This window comes from Salvelinus namaycush, unplaced genomic scaffold (genome assembly GCF_016432855.1).
Source record: "Salvelinus namaycush isolate Seneca unplaced genomic scaffold, SaNama_1.0 Scaffold1349, whole genome shotgun sequence".
Classification (NCBI taxonomy): domain Eukaryota; kingdom Metazoa; phylum Chordata; class Actinopteri; order Salmoniformes; family Salmonidae; genus Salvelinus; species Salvelinus namaycush.
In genome coordinates, this window is record NW_024058063.1 from 23,557 (window position 1) to 42,163 (window position 18,607).

Sequence of the window (18,607 nt, forward strand, 5' to 3'; positions counted from 1 at the left end):
TTGGGGGATAGACTAATCTTGTTTGAACACACCAGTGTCAGCCTAATGAATTACACGTTCTTATAGCCTAACGAAAATGACCTCGCCATAAAATCGTATATTGCAAAACTTTAAATTATATGAAAGTCAAACAAAGATTGGAACATATTTGAATTCGAGTACTGAAATATTTGTGTATTCTATTCCATGATGGTCGACAAGCAATTGACAAAAAAAAGATGACTTCGGTCTCAAATGCACCTAAATAAATGTGTAGATTTCCTTCACTGAAAACATGTAACTTTCTCGCAGCAATTTCGTTCACCCATTCATTTTATAATCATTTTTATGTTACATATATTGAACGCGATGGAAAATATCTTAGTCAATGATATTCTGGGCCTATTCAAAACAAACAAAACATGAATATTTGAGAGTAGTGGTCTCTTTTGAATGCAATTAAATCAGTGCTGCGCCAGTACGAGACATCTGTCCATCTTTTCAAAATGTCCTTGGTGGTCTGCTTTGTCTGCCAATTCGTATTATTTGAACAACAAAACAACGGATATTTAACTTAACAATGCATGAATGAAACCAAAATGAAAACATTCAAAGAGACTAAAATCTAGGGAAATTTGTCCAAATAGGCCCTTGACAGATATTTTAAAAATGCATACAGAAGGCACATACAAACACCACCAGATATCCCAAAATAAAAACAGCCCAGCGTCTTTAAGTGTAAAAGGATTTATTCAGATGTTTTTATACTGTGCAACAGTAACAATACAATAGTTGTCCATATAATCGAGCGATACAGATACAAAGAACACAGGAGACATCAAAACATTTGTCATCGAGCATGAAATGAAGGGTGAGAGGGGCTGCTCAGGTCAAAGTATTTGACAATCGCTGATTAAATATGCATATATTTCGCTATATACATGTGTGTGTGTGTGTGTGTGTGTGTGTGGACTTTCTGAACTGCTTGATGACTGCAAGGCTTCAGGGTGTTTGAGGCTATAAGCAATTCGATTCCAATTTCGAGTATAGCCTAATAAAAGCGTTGCAGGCTACATTTAAGTAGATATTTCGTATGTTTTCCCCTAGAATCGTGGGCCTAACACTACAATAGTTGTTTACACATTATATCGATTAATATTTCTTTGTGAAATGCTTTCCAAAAGCCAATCGAAAGAACAATGTAGAGTCAACCGTTTCAAATATTAGTAAAGTCTACAAGGTTTCATCACCATGCTGAAATACACACTTAAAATAGAATCAACACACATTCTGATTTGAAGAAAAAAAACTTTAAAAGAAAATAATATAAAAGACCATCTTCAGTTACATCTGTCGAATAAAATGCAGCTTTTGGGGGACTTTAATTTGCCATTCACCACCAGTCTAACATTTTCACTGTGGTCAACATCCCTTTCACTAACTTAAAGGAAAAATCCACCAAAAAACTACATTTTGGTATTTTTGTCATCACTATTCCACTGTTAATACAGTCCAAAAATATTTAGCATGTCAGTAGTCAAGTTCAAGATAGGATTTTCAAGAAGAAAAATGTCACATCCTCATGATGATGTGGCAAGTGACACTTCGCTTCTTGAACATCCTATCTAGAAAACTTGACTGCAAACATGCAAAATATGTTTGGACTGTATCAAACAGTGGAATAATGGAAAAAATACAAAACTATTGTTAGAGTGGAGTTTTCCTTTAACGTCCCACCCTGCTATGTTCCTATAGAAATGCTTCACTTCCACTACAGTAAACATATATCATATATTTAGAACAACGATAACAAAAAGAGAGCGTCTACAACAATGGAACTACGTTGGCATGAAGATATTAGCAGAGCGGTCTGGCGTTGGCTGTTGGCCCGGTTTTCAGGCCAGTCCCGAGGACAAAGAAGAACCATTCAGCGAGGCCTTCCGCGGTTTGTTTCCGAAGGGGAATGGTCTGGTAGGGGCAGGAGCCGAGGTGGAGGCGCCGTTGACGGGTTTGGAGATGTGGGGGAAGTGTGGGGACTGCACCGGGGTACCAGGGCTGGGCAAGGAGGAGGAGGTGGAGGGGACGCCGGCAGGGCTGCAGGCTTTGTCGCTGGCAGAGTCGCTGTCAGCGGACCGACCGGTGCTGTTCTGGCCCTCCTGCTGCGGATGACTCATCTTCATCTTCTTACAGCTCAGTCTGACGCCGTACTTCAACGGCAAAGGGCCATTCTGAAAAATAGTTGTAATATTTAGACCTAATTTGGCTCGAAAATCAATGCTTGCAATTCTCAAATGTTTCCTTTCATGGGAAATAAAGCATTTGAACTTTGAATAGTGAACTTTCATACATTCCACACTCCAAAGTAGGCCTATAGGCCATGCAAATATCACAGGGCAAAAGGTTGAAATAATAATTTGTCTACATAATTATTTACTAAAAAAACTAAATCATCCAGCTTGGTAAAAAAATAAACATAGCCTTTAAATACAAACAGCAATTAAATCTTTTGAAATTTGAAGTCAATACACCTCTTAAATAAGAAATGTCTCCACTGGACTGTGTGTGGGGGGGGGGGGGGGGGGGGGATTAGGTTGGCATACCTTCCTTGTTGGGAGTTCACATTTTTCATTGTTAAATTGTAAATAACTTTATGCTCAAAATCAAAACCTTTTTCAAATATTTTGTATAAATGTCCCCTTTAATGTTATGTTTCTTACCCTTCTCCAGGTGTAGATGTAGGCTACGTCCATTAATGTTATGTTTCTTACCCTTCTCCAGGTGTAGATGTAGGCTACGTCCATTAATGTTATGTTTCTTACCCTTCTCCAGGTGTAGATGTAGGTTACGTCCATTAATGTTATGTTTCTTACCCTTCTCCAGGTGTAGATGTAGGTTACGTCCATTAATGTTATGTTTCTTACCCTTCTCCAGGTGTAGATGTAGACTACGTCCATTAATGTTATGTTTCTTACCCTTCTCCAGGTGTAGATGTAGACTACGTCCATTAATGTTATGTTTCTTACCCTTCTCCAGGTGTAGATGTAGGCTACGTCCATTAATGTGTAGTAATCTTTCAGCGGCTCGTCTTCATACATCACTTCAACCTATATTGTAGAAATTACACAATTATTTGATCAAATAGGCTAAGAAGTATTTTTTTCTATTCAACTTCCATTGTCCTCCAATATAATATATATTGTCAAATCATCTTGCAGTGATTTGTACTAATGTTTCTTAATACAGCTTATTTATTTAAAAAAAATATTAAATAAAAAGTGATGCAAGAGATGTGGCTGTTATTTTAAAAAGCCAAACAAATTTAAAATAAAATGTATAAATCTTTACCTGATAGGTACAAGGAATGTCCATCTTACTGCGGAGGAACTTTCTCAGGTGCATGATGGTCATGGCTGCAGGACACTGCAGATACCTCTTATTATTGACCTGGAGGAGGACACACAGATTTCCTGAGAATGTAGATAGTTTCTAAAGACAATTGGATTTGAGGGAGACTTCACTACACACTACCTTTTGTTTTCTACTTTAAAGTATTAATAATGTCCAGTTCCATCATAGAAAATAGACATGAGACATGCAGTGATATTTGAAGACAAGCTCTTTAAGGGCCCAGATTTAAGAACAACTCTATATCAGAAACCAATCAATAGGCTCTGTGCAACAACAGAGTGTCAGAACTATCTGACAGCGGAACGCTCCTGAGCTCCAGCAGTAGACAGCCTACCCGTTCTTTAGACTGTTTGTCCTCAGCCACGCCGGTCTTTTTAGCCCTGAGAAAAACAATGTCACACTTGTGTTAGAAAACATCTTGATAATGACCTCAAGATCTTCATGGTTTGAAATGTAACTAAAAAAAAAATGACAATACACTGCTAAAACCAAAGTCAAGATTAAAAGTATTCTAGAAAGGAAGACGTTCATGTACACTAAATAATAGACACACTACCACAACTGAGCTAATCAGTTTTGCACACTGAACTATAATAACCATAAGTATTCACCTAGACATTTTCAAGTATATGGGATGATTTCCAAAAAGCCTGGCTGTAAGTGCATGTTGTTGACGTACTTGTTGTGGTCGAAGAACTCAATGGACAGGCTGATGATCTCATCGTCTGTGATGATTCTCTTGTCCTCGTCTGCCACCTCCCCTCGATCCTCATTAGACCGTGTCGTCGCTACACACACACACACACACACACACAAAATCAACAAGTTGGAAGAGTTTTCCCAGAAACTGTGAAAACCGTGATCTCAGAAATCCTAGTCACTATCAGCTAATAATATATTGAAGTTTGCGGGGAAAATCAAGACAATCTTACTGGAGCAGGAAATAAATACAGCTTATTCAACCTTTTTGGTTAGAAATAAAACTACTTCATGAGAATAGCATATTATATATATATATATATATATATATATATATATATATATATATATATATATATATATATATATATATATATATATACACACACACATTAATTAACTTGGTACAACTCCAGTGGACTTGCACCCTGGCTGACCTCAGAAAGAAAAGTTCTGCACCTTTTCCAATAGAGACTCACCATCTACAGAAGGGTGTGCTGCGTAAAAGTCTCTCCTTCTCTTCATCTCATCTAATGAAAAAAAAAAAAAAAACTCTGTCACAAATGTTTATTTGAATAGGGATTAAAAACACAGTCTGATGCATTGCTTTAGCTAAATAGCACCCATTTCAGCATCTGTCCGTAGATGGGTTTTAATCTATTTTCCACGGGAGACAAGCAAGGGGAGACAGCAGCTCCGATTTTAAACAGGATAATCAACCACTCAGGACATGCAGATGACATCACTGAGAACAAGACAATGCCATTACTGATATGAGGGATTCCACTTACTTTTGAAGAGACCTGGGACCAGCTTGTAGACAATGTCTTGTAGGGTTTTGTCAGACCTTGAAAAGAGTTTTCATACTCAGTCATATTGACCCAGAACTCATTGCATGCTATGAGGTTTTAATAAATTGAAAGATGTCGAGAAAGTAGCCTACCAAAGTTAATGGAAATAGACCAATCCTTTTGATGACATCTAACTGCATTGGGTGGATAATAGCAACAAACAGCAGAAATGTGACAAAACATTGTACGGCTAAATATAAAAATGTTTTCCCCAAGAAACAAAGTGATGCATTACCTTATATTGAGCAGAGGTTTGGTTTTGTGCACTGGCACATCACAGATCGGGCAATACTTGCTGGTCTCCAGATAGCGTACAATGCACATCTTGCAGACTGAAACACAAGTTTAAAAAACATATGGATTAGTTTCTCAGTGGATAACACTCTGTTACACTAACACACTACAGTCCAAATATGGTATGAATAATGCAACTGACACTTAAGATCTCAGATTGAAGAGTTGTTCATTGCCACACACATTATTTTTTTATTTTTTACTTTGTTGCATCTAGTGAATCTGACATAAATAGTACAGAACCAATGCATTCATGAGAAGAGAAAGTAAGAGTGAAATATAAATACTAATAAACTATAGTGTGAATTTACAACCGTCATTTCATGACTGGTCCAATTCCCGTGTCTGTATTCAGCCTGTGTCACTCACATGAATGAAGACATTCTATAATTGTGGTGGCATCGATAAAGTATCCACCGCACAGCACACACATGAGGTGGGGGTTCAGCTCAGTTATCTTAATTCTGGTCGTTCGATGCATCGTCATGGAAGGAAGAGACCTGAGAGGGAGAGGAACAGAGTCACAGTCTAACAGGAACGGGTATCCTATATCTATAATAAAGATTTTATAAATTGAGGCTACTTAAAAAAAAAAAATGTAAACAGACGGCAACAATAAATGCCTATCGATCGGGACTGCAGTTCTTTCACAGCTTGATCAAGCGGTCGTTCATTAAACCATTTGGAAGGATGTTTTGTTGTTCTACTGGTAGAGAAACACCATACGTTATGCTAATAGTAGCCTATAATAAACTGGGAAGAGGTTGGGCGTTTTTGAGACGCTGACCTAGAGCTTGATTGATAGGTAGCAATTGGTGGGAGTCGATCCGTGTGGATTTGTTGAGGGCACTGCGTTATCATAAATCCATCCTTTCATTGGGATTGTTCATATATACTGTACAGCGCTCCTCTATAGATAGATATGGGAGAACGGCGGTCCTTTGGTCGCTCAACGGATCTCATATAATCCTACACACGAAGAAACGCTGTATAGACTCACGTATCCAACCTACATCAGATCGTCTACTCTAACGCGATTCCGTATAGAAGAGCCAAAGCACAGGGGTTCTAACGTTCTATTAGCCTATTGGAACCCGATGATAAATGGAAAACATCATTCCGGACAGTTGCAACATTGAATACGATATTCTTCAATGAATCCTTTAACCTTTGAGGATGCGGCAGACCGTAATTCACTCCGTGTCAGGTGTAACCACACATAGAAATTCTTACCGTTTCTATGGCAACTTAGGTTGCACTACTTGGCATCTTGCCAGTGACCAATACCGAGAGACTTGCTTCGCTCGGAGACTGATCACCGCTCGCGTTGATGCTAATGTGACGACGAATAATAGGCTATGAAAATAAATATCCGTCCTTCCCTCGCGAAGCGAGTACAGTCAGTCCCCACACCATGGCTGCCATTTTGTAAAGAACGCCTCGCTAGAATATATTAGTGCGATTCCCGACAAGGGGGAACAATTTCCACACCGACGCATGTTACATTCTGTTCCTAATTCCTGGTAGCCAATCGTATCCCCATGCCTTACGCATTAGTTTGGATAAACATATTTTCCGTTGCTTGTGTCGTTTCCGTGTGCATCCTGCAGTCTGCCTGGGCGCGCGGCACAGTGCAATAACAACATGGCTCGACCTTAAGATTACATTGACCAAGTATTTTCTCTGCCCGTATGAAGTTGAAGCCCCAGAGAAACCTCGCCACTGATCAGCCAACACAACATGGATCACGAATTAAGTGCCATATAACGGCCAGATTCAAAAAGCCAGCAGGTAACTGCAATGTGGTGTAGGAAAAGGTTTCAGAAAACACTGTTTGGAGGGAGGGACATTTTTTAAATAAGTTCCACAATATTTTTTGTAGACATTCTTTGGTGGGGTTAATAGGCGACTAGCTTTTCTTCTGCAACATGGTGACTGCGGTGCCAATTGAACGACTATGGGTCTGCGTCTGTCTGAGCCTTCAGTCAAAACATGGGGGAAATGGACTGATTCTGTGTGGCAGAAGCTTTTGGCTTCCTGGCACAAGGAATAAAACTCACGACCAAACAAGAAACATAGTCACATGTGCACTGCTGGTCATGCATAACAGCACGCTCGCGCTATATAAATTGGAACGATTCTGCGTGTATGGTGAAAAAAAAAACTACCGGGCTCGTCATTTTATAAGGATGCAACTTATGTCAAATAGATTGAGAAAAATAGATAAATAAAAATACCGATATGGACTCCACTGTTGTGGAATACCCCAGCTCTTCCTGTCATTAAAAACATTTATTTGAATGAAACGCAGCGGAGGATCCCACATTGCCATCACAGTGGCTGTCATTACAGTGGCTGTCACGCATCGTGTGCATCGCAAACAGCTAGCCTGTTACGCCATCAATCGATTAACTAGCTGATGTTTGCACAACTGGCACTGGTCATAGCAGAGCCTTTGTAAAGTAAATGCTGCCATGCAGTAACATGCATATTGTAACTTCCTCTGCAAGCATCACTATGGAACAACACAGGACACAACTCTAAAACATCAATAAAGCACTAGAGGAAAAAGTATCATAAAATGTATTTCCAAATACATTTTAGTTGAGACTCATAAAACAGCGGTATTATCAATAACAATGTTGGCAAGATTGGATCCCAATTGCATTCTAGCACATTGGGTCATGCACGAACTGTGTGTTGCATGGCGCGACTCTGGGTTTCTCTCTAGGTATAAAAGGAATGGCTGAAAATGGTATGTAGGATAGGCAGGTTTTTGTCTCCCCCCCAAAAAATTAAGGAAAAGTGGAGCATCACCCATGTATAATCTAAACACAATATACACAATTTATTCTCTGGTAATGCAAAATGAATACAGATAATACAGTATAGCACCTTTCTCCTCGTCCTCGAGTGCTGACTGTTTTGGTCTATATATAATATCCTGCACCATTCTCGACATGTTTTGGATGGAACCCTAATCTATATTCATCAGCAGCTGGATTTGCGTCACCATTTTCAGATATTAATTTCGCTATGGGAAAGACGAGGCCTCACTTTATAGAATTGATCAATAAGTCAACTTCGAAATATCAATTTTTTGGGCTGGGCGTCAAAGTTGTACTTCAACAAGTATCACAAACAGCAACATTGTATCAACATAAATCAGGCCACAACAATAGTATACAAGCACCGACGTTGGCAACCTCATGCCAACATAAATCCTCTATTGGTAGGTTGTCAACTGTCAAACAACGTTAGGATATATATATTCAGTACCAAACAGTACCCTTCCACATGACAGATCATCTCCCACTCAGCATGTGCAGGTTGATAACCTGCTCATACCTATGTTATTACGACGCAAGGCATACACGTAGCAGACGCCATCGATCCATGCAAACACATAGTGTATCAAACCAATCCAGCAAGAAAATGTTCTAGCACTGTGTAAAACGTTCTTAGTCTGACATGTCTGATCTTTGCAGGGTTAATTTGTTATGCATGTTCCCACTTTATAAAACATGTTATGCTCTACTGTGAGTTAACAAAAAGCGTCCAGAGTGATGGTTTCAACAGAGGAAAAAACTAAAATCCTCTAAACTCATGTTGGCTGATGAAGGCTCAATACAACATCAAGGAGGCTACGGATGGTAACAAGTCGTGACGAAACTCAATAGTAAATAGGCCTATCTGAATTGTACAGATCATTTCAAGATGGTAAGCTACTTGACAAGACCCTTGTACTCAATCAATGGACTTTTGTAGCCAACGTAAGAAAAATCCTAAAATTGGTTTAATGCATGATTCATGTGCGTCAACATCGTTATGCACTCAGCTTGCGTGTGTACGTTCAAATCCATATTTTACAACTGTTGGTGACGATATTTTCATGAATAATTGAAATGGTTTACCCTCCACCATATCGGCTACTGAGGACCCGTTCACCAAGAGGGAAGTTAAGTTCATAAAAACAACACTTGGCGACGTGGGCGTAACGCAAACACACTGATCTGTCCCCAACATCCAAAGGATCATATTTCTATAAAATGGGGACAGTATATGGAACCAAACCAACCAGGAGAACCATTGAACTGTGTGCTGCCGTAAACACCTCACCCATCTCCGTCCTGTTCGATTGAGATCACCGACTTTGTGGAAATCTAACAAATGTCACAGAAACACTCTCCATGGACACGCATAACAGATCATTACATAAAATACTACGTCATGTGGTGCGCTGGTTTATTGAACACAAAACCAAGACGTACGCGTGAAGGGAACCAAATTTAAAAAGCAGTGCCAGGACAGAGCTCCACGTCCGTGTGCGCGAGACACCGTCAAAGCCTCACATCCACCACCTTCTGGAACCCCATTTAAACCCGCAGAAAAACACAATTAAACGCCGAAAACTCACTCGTTATTCGTCCGTTGGTAAGAATATATATCGAATAATACATACCTAGAGACTTGGCTGGCGATCTGCGAGACTGGAGACGGAGAGACAATGAAAGTTAGGAGGCGATCAGCAGTAAATTAATTCGAGCTCAGCCGCCATCTTGAAACGAACGAGCTGCAGACGCTGTCAATTGCGGAGAGTGCAAGGCAACCCGGGGCTCATTTCAGATGCGTAAAATTCGTATTTTTCTCCCGCTGTGCACTTTAGGTGCGTAAAGTGTCCTCCGTTGTCGAAGATTCCAGACTTTTGGCTGTGCGTTCCGAATGGTGTGTGTGCGTTCCTGATTACTTTGCCTCCAAAATCGGCTCTTTGAAAAATGCAGCAGTGTGGCTCCGTAGAAACTGACACCGTCCCCAAAATGGCTTGTAGTTCGACCGCCCCGCTCTGGTCACGTGCTATCATTCCTTAAGGGTGGCATGGAAATTAGTGTCGGTGTATTCGGAAGGCTCACCAATTCATGATGCTTTGTAAAATGACACAAAGAATATCTAGGTTATCCAAAGCCCATCATGTTGACTGATTGGGTCATTTGCTTTGAACGTTTTAGTGGCACTTAAAGCTACAACATACAGCACCGATGTTTTCTAAACAATAGCCAGCGTGCGTTTTTCCAACTCCCGTTTCTATTCTGTGCCTCCCCCATGTCCATTTCCAAAAGAATGAGCTTGGCAAAATGCGTCTTTGTCATAAATGCGTTGGATACCTTTGCCAACATACCATTCATTACCAGAGCCGATAGAAATATTTAGCTACTGTGTTTAAATTCCATAACCGACGACCCCATGGCGTACTAATTTAAGATCGACCTGAAAAGAGGGGCATCTTCCAATGTTTAAGAATTTGAAGTATTGTAGGCTACAATAGCTCGGCTATAGGACGAGGCTCTGAACCATAAACTGTAGACTGTGCAGTTCCCTTTGGCGAGCCATTATGACTGCCACAGTGCATTGACACCAGTTTGTAAACTAGATATGTAACGACATCCTCACCATTGACACGAGGTTCTCTCCAATTTGGATTATTTGTTTGATACAAATACCTGTCCCCTTCAGCTCTCGTCGTCATGTGGCACAAATCCTCCTTTGGCAAAGTCTCTTTCCAAAATACCTACAAGCTCATATCAGGCAGAAAGCGTTCTCTACATAGACTACAGATCTAGAGATGATATGAAGTATGTGCCTTGGACTATATAACCTACTTTAATATAATTTGGCTCCTCTCCTCTTCAGCCTGCAAGTTCCCAGAAAAACAACAACCATGTATTTCATTGAGCGTATTTATTAATAACAATACACCTTTGCAGAACGGACAACCAACAGTATATATACTTATGAAATAAATGTGTATAAAATACAATGCGCACACAAATAATATCAACACCGCTTGAAATCGCTGAACTTCATTGCTTTGAGAAGAGAGGAGCAGATGAGAAGATTGGGTCACGTGAGAAACCGGAGTCCACAGTTCTTGCAGGGCGCTTCGAGCACAACGCAAGTTTACAACTGCGTAGCCTTCTCGAGACTCTTGGCAGCGTCTTTCATCTTTCCCACCAAATCCTGAAAACAAAGTCACACAGTCAGTCCTCTACAAAACAGTGAATGAGGGAGAGTTTGAATCACAAACCATTTAATGGTTTCCCTCACTGACTGGTGAAACTATGTTGAATATAAATTATAGCCTTGCCTCGGTCACTCCATGTCAGTCAGATTACCAAGAAATGTTCTGCTAAAACCTGGCAGGATGGGAGTCGATTCCTTTTAAATTCATAACTGAATAGTCATCATAGTAGGCCTCTGTACATTTCGTTCATTAGTGAATATATTTTTTATTATTATTATAACAATGTTCGTCAACTAAAATGGAATGCAACCGTTCAGGTTCACCTCACCCAACAGAGGGTTAAAACAGAGTGTTCCGAACAGACACATTAACAAACTCCCTATCTCTTGGAACAAAGTAAACTCTTTTCAAAATACATTATGGGGCTGTTTCAATACAATTAACTCTGGATAGAAGCTTTAGCTACATGGTTAAAATGTAGTGAAGAAGCCAAAGCATGAGATGTTGAAGCAGACAACCTCAGGTCGCAGTGAAGACATACAAAATATAAGGGATTTGGCTTACATCGAACTCAATTAAGCAAAACTTTAAAGAACATGCCACAATTGAGACTTTTTTGTAGGATAAGCATAGGTTTATAGGCTAAACTTTTAAATCCTGAGACCACTGCATGTCCTGTCAAAAAAGCTGAACCGCTGAGTCTTTCCATCAATATCCACACAGAAAATGGATGATTTGGCAACCGACAATTTGAAATATTACTGAAAAATTAGAATTGAAATCACCATTGTTTTTCTGTTAAATAGATGCATATTTAGAATAAATTGGAAAAAAATGTCAAACCCGATGGATCGAACCGTCTCCAGAACAATTTTGAAATTAGATTACTGCACATGGACTAAAATACAGCTATTTTGTAGGATAAGATTTACATCTCTGCTAAATCTAGTAGAAAGACACCCATCTAGATACATATTGTTGAAAGACATCTTATTCAAGAAAAAGTTTAATAATCATTTGAATTGCAGGCTGCACCCGAAACGTTTTTTTTTCTCCGTGTGATTGTGCTCATTGACGTGGACCTAAACGCTAATGATATAGGCCTACAGATCTGTAAAGTAGCCGAATGCTGAATTGGGAAATACAGTGTTGTCTATTCAAATCAATAGCACATTCAGAATTGTATGTCAAACATTATCACAGACTTTCTGTGAAATGACCTTAACCAACTAATGGATAGACCCACATTCCATATCGGCTGCAACAACACATTAGCTACCTGAAGTTGTTCCATCGTGCAGCTAAAATGTACATCTTCTGACGATCCTCCGTTGTTGGCATTCTGTAAAAGTATAGGCTAACATCGGTTATGATGACACGTTTAATATACCAAACCGTTTTAGATCATTGGGTTCTGGAAAGGAACATACCTCAACGTTTAATGAAATCAGATAGGACGGCTCGTTGACCTTATGCACATGCCCGTTCTGTCATGGAAACAAAGTTAGAGTCACTATATGATTTATAAACCATAATTATCTGATCGTATTGCCGTTTATCACCAACCAATACCTTGATACAGTACTCCAAACGCCAGGACACGTCATTGATATGAGGTGGGCATCTCCCTAAACTAAAATGACAACCAAAATACTGAATTAGGCTCCCAGATACATACAATATTAAAACATTATATTCACAAGGCAACGAGCATGCATTCATGATCCCATGAATAGAGATGTATCTATAGGCTGTTCAACGGTAGCCTTATTAAATGAAACATATTTTTTGTTTATTTAAACCAGAGTCATTCCAAGTGTTAGTGATATTACGTGTAAAAATCAAAAACGTCTTATCACTGCTGGAGCCCTATGGGGAACAGGCCCAGAGTAACAGTTTTCAGATTTCTGAAGTTTGTTTGTCAGGATGAAGACAAAGGGGCCACTCGTTTTGCTTAATTACAATGTAAAAGCAGCGTATATCAATGCGCTACAAACAAACGCTCCTCGTACAATAACGGCACTTTCTCCAAGGAAAATAAACCGATTCAAAGTATTTGTTTGAACCAAATTGTCATGTCACATTTGCAGGGCAATTCAATAATCTTAAACGATCAAGAGATCATGCATCATGTGAAAATATAAGTCACAAATAAATGTGAACTGAGTTAGGCTAGTTCCATAGCCTAGTTTGCTGCTCTCTAGGAAAGTGAAGCATAAAAATATTGAAGCGATATGGTCAATGTGCTGACAGCTCAGTAGCTATAAACTTTTTCTTAAATTGAACTAAACATTTAGTAAAATAATCACATTAATTGCAACTATGCTAATCAAGCTTATTCAGTTTACTCATCTGGGTTTATGAAAATGTAGAATTTATATTTTCTGATTTCACAGTGTCTAAATGTAACTGTTCAATACATTTGAAATAAACTCCAAAAACTTCTATGACTCAAACATTAAACAAACACATTTTTATCCAATGAAAACCTCTATATGGTTTTAATGTCCACTCCTCTGTTTTTAGGCTGTGCCTGATGTTTCAATGGGGATAGGAATGTGTACTGGGCAAAATATATAATATAACTGGAAAATGTCAATGGAAGAGATCAATACTATTTGATAGTACTACAGAGACGCGCGTTAATGAAGTCTAAACTGCATCATCACCAAAGTCATGTTCCATGAGCCATATAAACAACACAACACAAATCAAACTCTGATAAAGTATTTTCTATACGACTGTGTCTGCATTGCTGAGATGTGTTAGAATGTGGGCCCACAGTAAACAAACCTATCTGTACTGTGGTGACCCAGAAGTATTTTTGTACAAACAGACATAGTATTTTATTTTTAAATCTCATTTTTTAAATCAAGTTGATTTGTCCACTTAAAGCTTCAGCCACAATAATTCCAGTCATCAATTATGGCATTTCAAATTGGCCTAGAGGAAATACAGACATAATCTCACCTTGACAATAGAGTTTCCAGATCACTTTTATATTTCTGGAGAACACACAAAAAAAGACAGTTTGGGGTTGAGATCTGGAATGGATTTTAAATTAACTTCCTTGCAATAAGAAGGTATCAACATGCTATTAACATAATAAGGTAGTTATCACCTGGTATGTAGTGTAGAATACTTCTGTTCTCTCCGCATCAAAACTAACATCCTCCAGGCACGCACTGTAATGACAGAATTAGCTCCATTTTTTATCAATACAGTAATCATAATGAACTCACACTGTCTTTTTCCTGATCAAGACCTACTGATTTGATTTGTAGGCAGTGAAGTGGAATAATCTTGATGGCAGAATGCTCCACATTTTGTCATGCTTCATTTTATCAAGCCAAAGGTAAACCCTCAACATTGTGTGGACAGTAAAATATGGTCTAGGTCTATTCTTCTCAAACATTGTCCTCAGGCTCTGGGGGACCGTCAAGATTAATTATTCACTAACTTCAGAGAGGTCAACCTCCATTTGCAATAATATAACAGGACAGACCAAGCTTTACCTTATAGTGGATTTGTCAGCATTTTGTTTGACCCCCTCCAGTATGCAGGTCGTGGCAGCAGTATGACAATGTTTCAGCAACTTCTGGTCAAGACGTTTAAATTCAGGCTGATCTGTGATCAGAGAAAATCAATTACCAGTTATACATCACATCTATAATAACTGTATCCTAATCTCTCTGTGAACTGTTGTATCGTATTATAGTGAGCCTAATCATCATTAGAGTGTATATTCTCCAGTTCCAGTAACCTAAACTTAACCAAAGGGGATCAAATTGATCATGCAAATTAACAACACGCAACATTCTGTAGCGCGCACGCACACACACACACACACACACACACACACAAAACACACACACGTCCAATAAATTCTATAGCCCAATTAATTCACTATTTTCGGCTACAACTAGAAACATACAACTTCATAAAAATATCAAATTTCGTAATTGGGACCAATGCCATTTGCAAGTTTTTGGTTCCAGATTGCTTCCTAAAATCATCATTTTAGAACGGTAGCCAAGCCTGCACCCTCACTAGCCTTATCAGCAGGCCTATTGTCACATTTCCTGGCCATAACTAGCTACAAAGTATCCGATTACGCTACCACTTAAAACATGAAGGATACAAACACTTGATACGTTTCAGATCGATGGGTGTTACACTGTATCGTACATTCCAAGATTGAGCTAGCTTTCAAGCAGATTGAGCTAGCTTGAAAGCTAGCTTTCAAGCCGATAATGCTAGCCTTCAAATCAAACTGGGAATAAACCGGAAGCTCTGGAAGCAGCAGACACAAAAGGCGACAGGAACAAGGGAAAGCAGAGCGGTCTTACCGAGAACACTACGATCTGCATGGGCTGATAGCAAACTGCGAAAAGCCACTTCTATCAACACTGAGAAGGTTTTCATGTCGAAAAACGTCGCGTCTGCTAGAGACTGCAGCCCTTTCTGCACGGACTCAGACAACTCCATTTTGAGAGAGGAATGACCACGACACTGGATCACGTGACGCGATCAGCTGACACTGCATGCAGAGTGAATGAAATAAGACAGTCACACCGCGTTCATTCACGGCTCGTACAGAAGTGAAAACATCTATAGTTTCACAATGTGTCGCGTCTACCGTATTTACGTTTCATTTAGGCTACTGTAGTCCTATCTTTCATTCAGGAAAAATATATCGGCATAGTTTATTCTCAAGTAGGTCTAAATCATGATTGAGCATGTGAGGCTACAGGATAGAGCACTACATCTTTTGTTGCACCATTTCCAAAGGTCTTTTCGAGGTGGTGAACTGATAGACGTGACGTCATTGCACTCAGAAGAAGTTGGAGGGTAACCTAACGAAGTAATCCTATGTTTACGTTAGTCCCAGGCTTACTTTAGTCCTAGGCTTACTTTAGTCCTAGGCTTACTTTTACTTTGGTCTGGACCTTATAGCCCATTTCTCAAGACAGGGCATATTATTTCCCTTCAATGAAAATCAGTTTTTCAACCCTGAGGAAGGCCCATCATGTTTGGACTAATTAGGCCTACTATCTGAATAGATCATGAAAGAGACAGTTGCATTGAGGGCTAGTTTGGTAGTCAAACAATATTCAGAACCTTGTCCCAAAGACAACACAACAATATTCAGAACCTTGTCCCAAAGACAACACAACAATATTCAGAACCTTGTCCCAAAGACAACACAACAATATTCAGAACCTTGTCCCAAAGACAACATAACAATATTCAGAACCTTGTCCCAAAGACAACACAACAATATTCAGAACCTTGTCCCAAAGACAACACAACAATATTCAGAACCTTGTCCCAAAGACAACATAACAATATTCAGAACCTTGTCCCAAAGACAACACAACAATAATCAGAACCTTGTCCCAAAGACAACACAACAATATTCAGAACCTTGTCCCAAACACAACATAATAGATATTGTAGTGACCTTAACCCAACACCTAGAGACCTCATCAAGAGGTTCAGACCTCTTGGCGTAACTTTTAAGGTGTTGGCTTGACAGTCGCTGGACCCAGATTTGAGTCCCGGTCAAGGCTACCGCCTGAATTCGCTACATTGGTGTCAGAAGTAGGATGGCAGCCGCGGGGCCATCAGAGAGTCTGAGAGATGTGGGGACATGCTCTCCAGAAGGAAGGAGGTAATGTAGCAACCTTAACCCAACATCTAGCGATGTCTACCTCATCAAGAGGTTCGGACCTCTTGACGTAACGGTTAAGGTGTTGGCTTGACAGTCGCTAGATCCGGGTTGGAGACCCGGTCTCCTGTACGAAAAACCAAGTTAGTTTGCAATGTGTGCATCTACAGGAGAAAGACAACCTGGAGCTGGTAAAGGTCAAAGATCATGACCTCTCATCTGGCTGGCTCTCAGGGGTCATCTCAGGCAGTGCAAGGGCTCCCAACTTTTTTCTTCATTATATTTGCCAATATCCAAATGTCAGCTAAAAATTTAATATTGCAAATTGCTATTGTTGTTCTTTAGGACAATATAACCGATTGCTATGAGAAATTGCTTTATTTTATTTTTAACTCAGAAACAACCGGTTAACCCTTTTATGTTTTGTCTCTGGGGGCTAGGCACACATCTCAGAAAAAAACGTTTTTGACACTGGACATCTTTCGTTACTTTTTTACTTTGTCATCTAGCAGGCTCCGTCCGGCGCCTTATGCTCTCTCTAACTAGGCCACTTTTGTCCGTGGGATTCCGCTGACCATTAATCATCTGAGAGTTCATAGATAAATCTAAATTTGGCCCGACGGTCAATAGCGGACGGTCAATAATAGAATCTGCATAAATCTGCATTATAACCAGTGACTGTCGTTTGACGCCAAACCGATTTCCAATGATTAGAAACAGCCAGAATAACATAGCCTATAGCTCAAACTGTAGGCTATGCTGTCCACACCCAAACAGCGACGATTTCAAAACAATCCATTCATATCCTTTTACTTGATATATGACTTTCAGCTGTTAGCTGTTCGGTGACATCTTGCCTGATAGTTTCACAGATAATTCCCCAAACGGGAGAGGCCTTTATAGCCTATTCTAATTGTCCTATTTCTGGACAAACCAATATCGATTGGATTTATATATCAAGGTAAGCATGAAGTCTTAATATCAAACTCGAAAGCTTCTGTTTAGAAACTCTTGTTAAAAAGTTCAGCAATTTCAAATGTTCCTTCAAATCATTGTAATTTAACGATGAAATGTGTTTGGTCTAAATCTGAATGTATCATAACCAGATGTCAGCCATCGGTTTTGCGCCCATGCGAGGATACAAAAACACATGGATGCCAACTGCCAAACTCAGTCTGGTTAAAAAATAATAGAGCTTTCCAAAACATGATGTTAGTCTTTTTCTGTAATAATCATGGATGTATAATGACGCTCTTGAATACCTTTACTCTAACCGTTCTACTCAGGAAACACACATAAGGCTGTGGACAGGCCTACCTCACTCAACATGTCTGGAACAGAGAAAGATATCTTGATGTTTGGCCATATTGCATTTATCAAGATATTTTACATTAGTTTAAATAAAATATGATATAAAATGTTTTTCTCACGTCAATGAGTTATGCTTATCTCGTCGCCTCCTTGGATTCAGTATTTGGAGATGGTTTCTTACGCTTTCATTTTTCAACTAAAAAATAAGAAGCCTATGGAGGGGTCATCGAATATTTTAGTTGAATGACTCACATTATGCCGAATAAAAATAGCCTGTACACTGCGGATCCGCATATTATAAACTCAACAACATGTACAAAATAAAATAGATATAGTTGTACAAGCAGAGGTTAGAAAAATTAAAAACCGAAGTGT

General features: G+C 39.4%; 2 protein-coding genes across 4 annotated transcripts; both read right to left on the reverse strand.

The window, feature by feature from the left end:
* Positions 1–724: 724 nt before the first annotated feature.
* LOC120036479 (polycomb complex protein BMI-1-A-like) lies at positions 725–10,032 on the reverse strand. Of its 2 annotated transcripts, none has more exons than XM_038982915.1 (10): positions 9,694–10,032; positions 5,601–5,731; positions 5,173–5,269; positions 4,878–4,933; positions 4,566–4,616; positions 4,067–4,175; positions 3,722–3,767; positions 3,325–3,423; positions 3,003–3,083; positions 725–2,207 (listed from the first exon to the last, which is right to left on the reverse strand). In XM_038982915.1, exons 2-10 carry the CDS (start codon positions 5,716–5,718, stop codon positions 1,875–1,877), a joined length of 990 nt encoding a protein of 329 aa, XP_038838843.1. In that variant the 5' UTR covers positions 5,719–5,731; positions 9,694–10,032; the 3' UTR covers positions 725–1,874. The 2 variants fall into 2 exon arrangements, with proteins under 2 accessions (XP_038838843.1, XP_038838844.1); XM_038982916.1 differs by lacking the exon at positions 9,694–10,032 and adding an exon at positions 6,465–6,845.
* Positions 10,033–10,952: 920 nt separating this feature from the next.
* LOC120036480 (COMM domain-containing protein 3-like) lies at positions 10,953–16,040 on the reverse strand. Of its 2 annotated transcripts, none has more exons than XM_038982919.1 (8): positions 15,600–16,040; positions 14,766–14,877; positions 14,372–14,435; positions 14,221–14,255; positions 12,823–12,883; positions 12,681–12,737; positions 12,530–12,592; positions 10,953–11,246 (listed from the first exon to the last, which is right to left on the reverse strand). In XM_038982919.1, the coding sequence occupies exons 1-8, from the start codon at positions 15,736–15,738 to the stop codon at positions 11,187–11,189; spliced, it is 591 nt and encodes a 196-aa protein (XP_038838847.1). In that variant the 5' UTR covers positions 15,739–16,040; the 3' UTR covers positions 10,953–11,186. The 2 variants fall into 2 exon arrangements, with proteins under 2 accessions (XP_038838847.1, XP_038838845.1); XM_038982917.1 differs by having other exon boundaries at positions 12,530–12,607; positions 15,600–15,751.
* Between the last annotated feature and the right edge of the window lie 2,567 nt (positions 16,041–18,607).

Excerpts from the sequence above, each read along its gene's own strand:
- LOC120036479 (XM_038982915.1), bottom strand. The coding sequence starts at position 5,718 with ATGACGATGCATCGAACGACCAGAATTAAGATAACTGAGCTGAACCCC. Across the intron at positions 3,768-4,066 it reads GAGTTCTTCGACCACAACAA|GGCTAAAAAGACCGGCGTGG; the intron begins GTACGTCAACAA and ends TGTTTTTCTCAG. Across the intron at positions 3,424-3,721 it reads ACAAACAGTCTAAAGAACGG|GTCAATAATAAGAGGTATCT; the intron begins GTAGGCTGTCTA and ends GTCCTCCTCCAG.
- LOC120036480 (XM_038982917.1), bottom strand. The coding sequence starts at position 15,738 with ATGGAGTTGTCTGAGTCCGTGCAGAAAGGGCTGCAGTCTCTAGCAGAC. Across the intron at positions 14,256-14,371 it reads TATTCTACACTACATACCAG|AAATATAAAAGTGATCTGGA; the intron begins GTGATAACTACC and ends TGTGTTCTCCAG. Across the intron at positions 11,247-12,529 it reads GCACGATGGAACAACTTCAG|GATTTGGTGGGAAAGATGAA; the intron begins GTAGCTAATGTG and ends CTTTGTTTTCAG.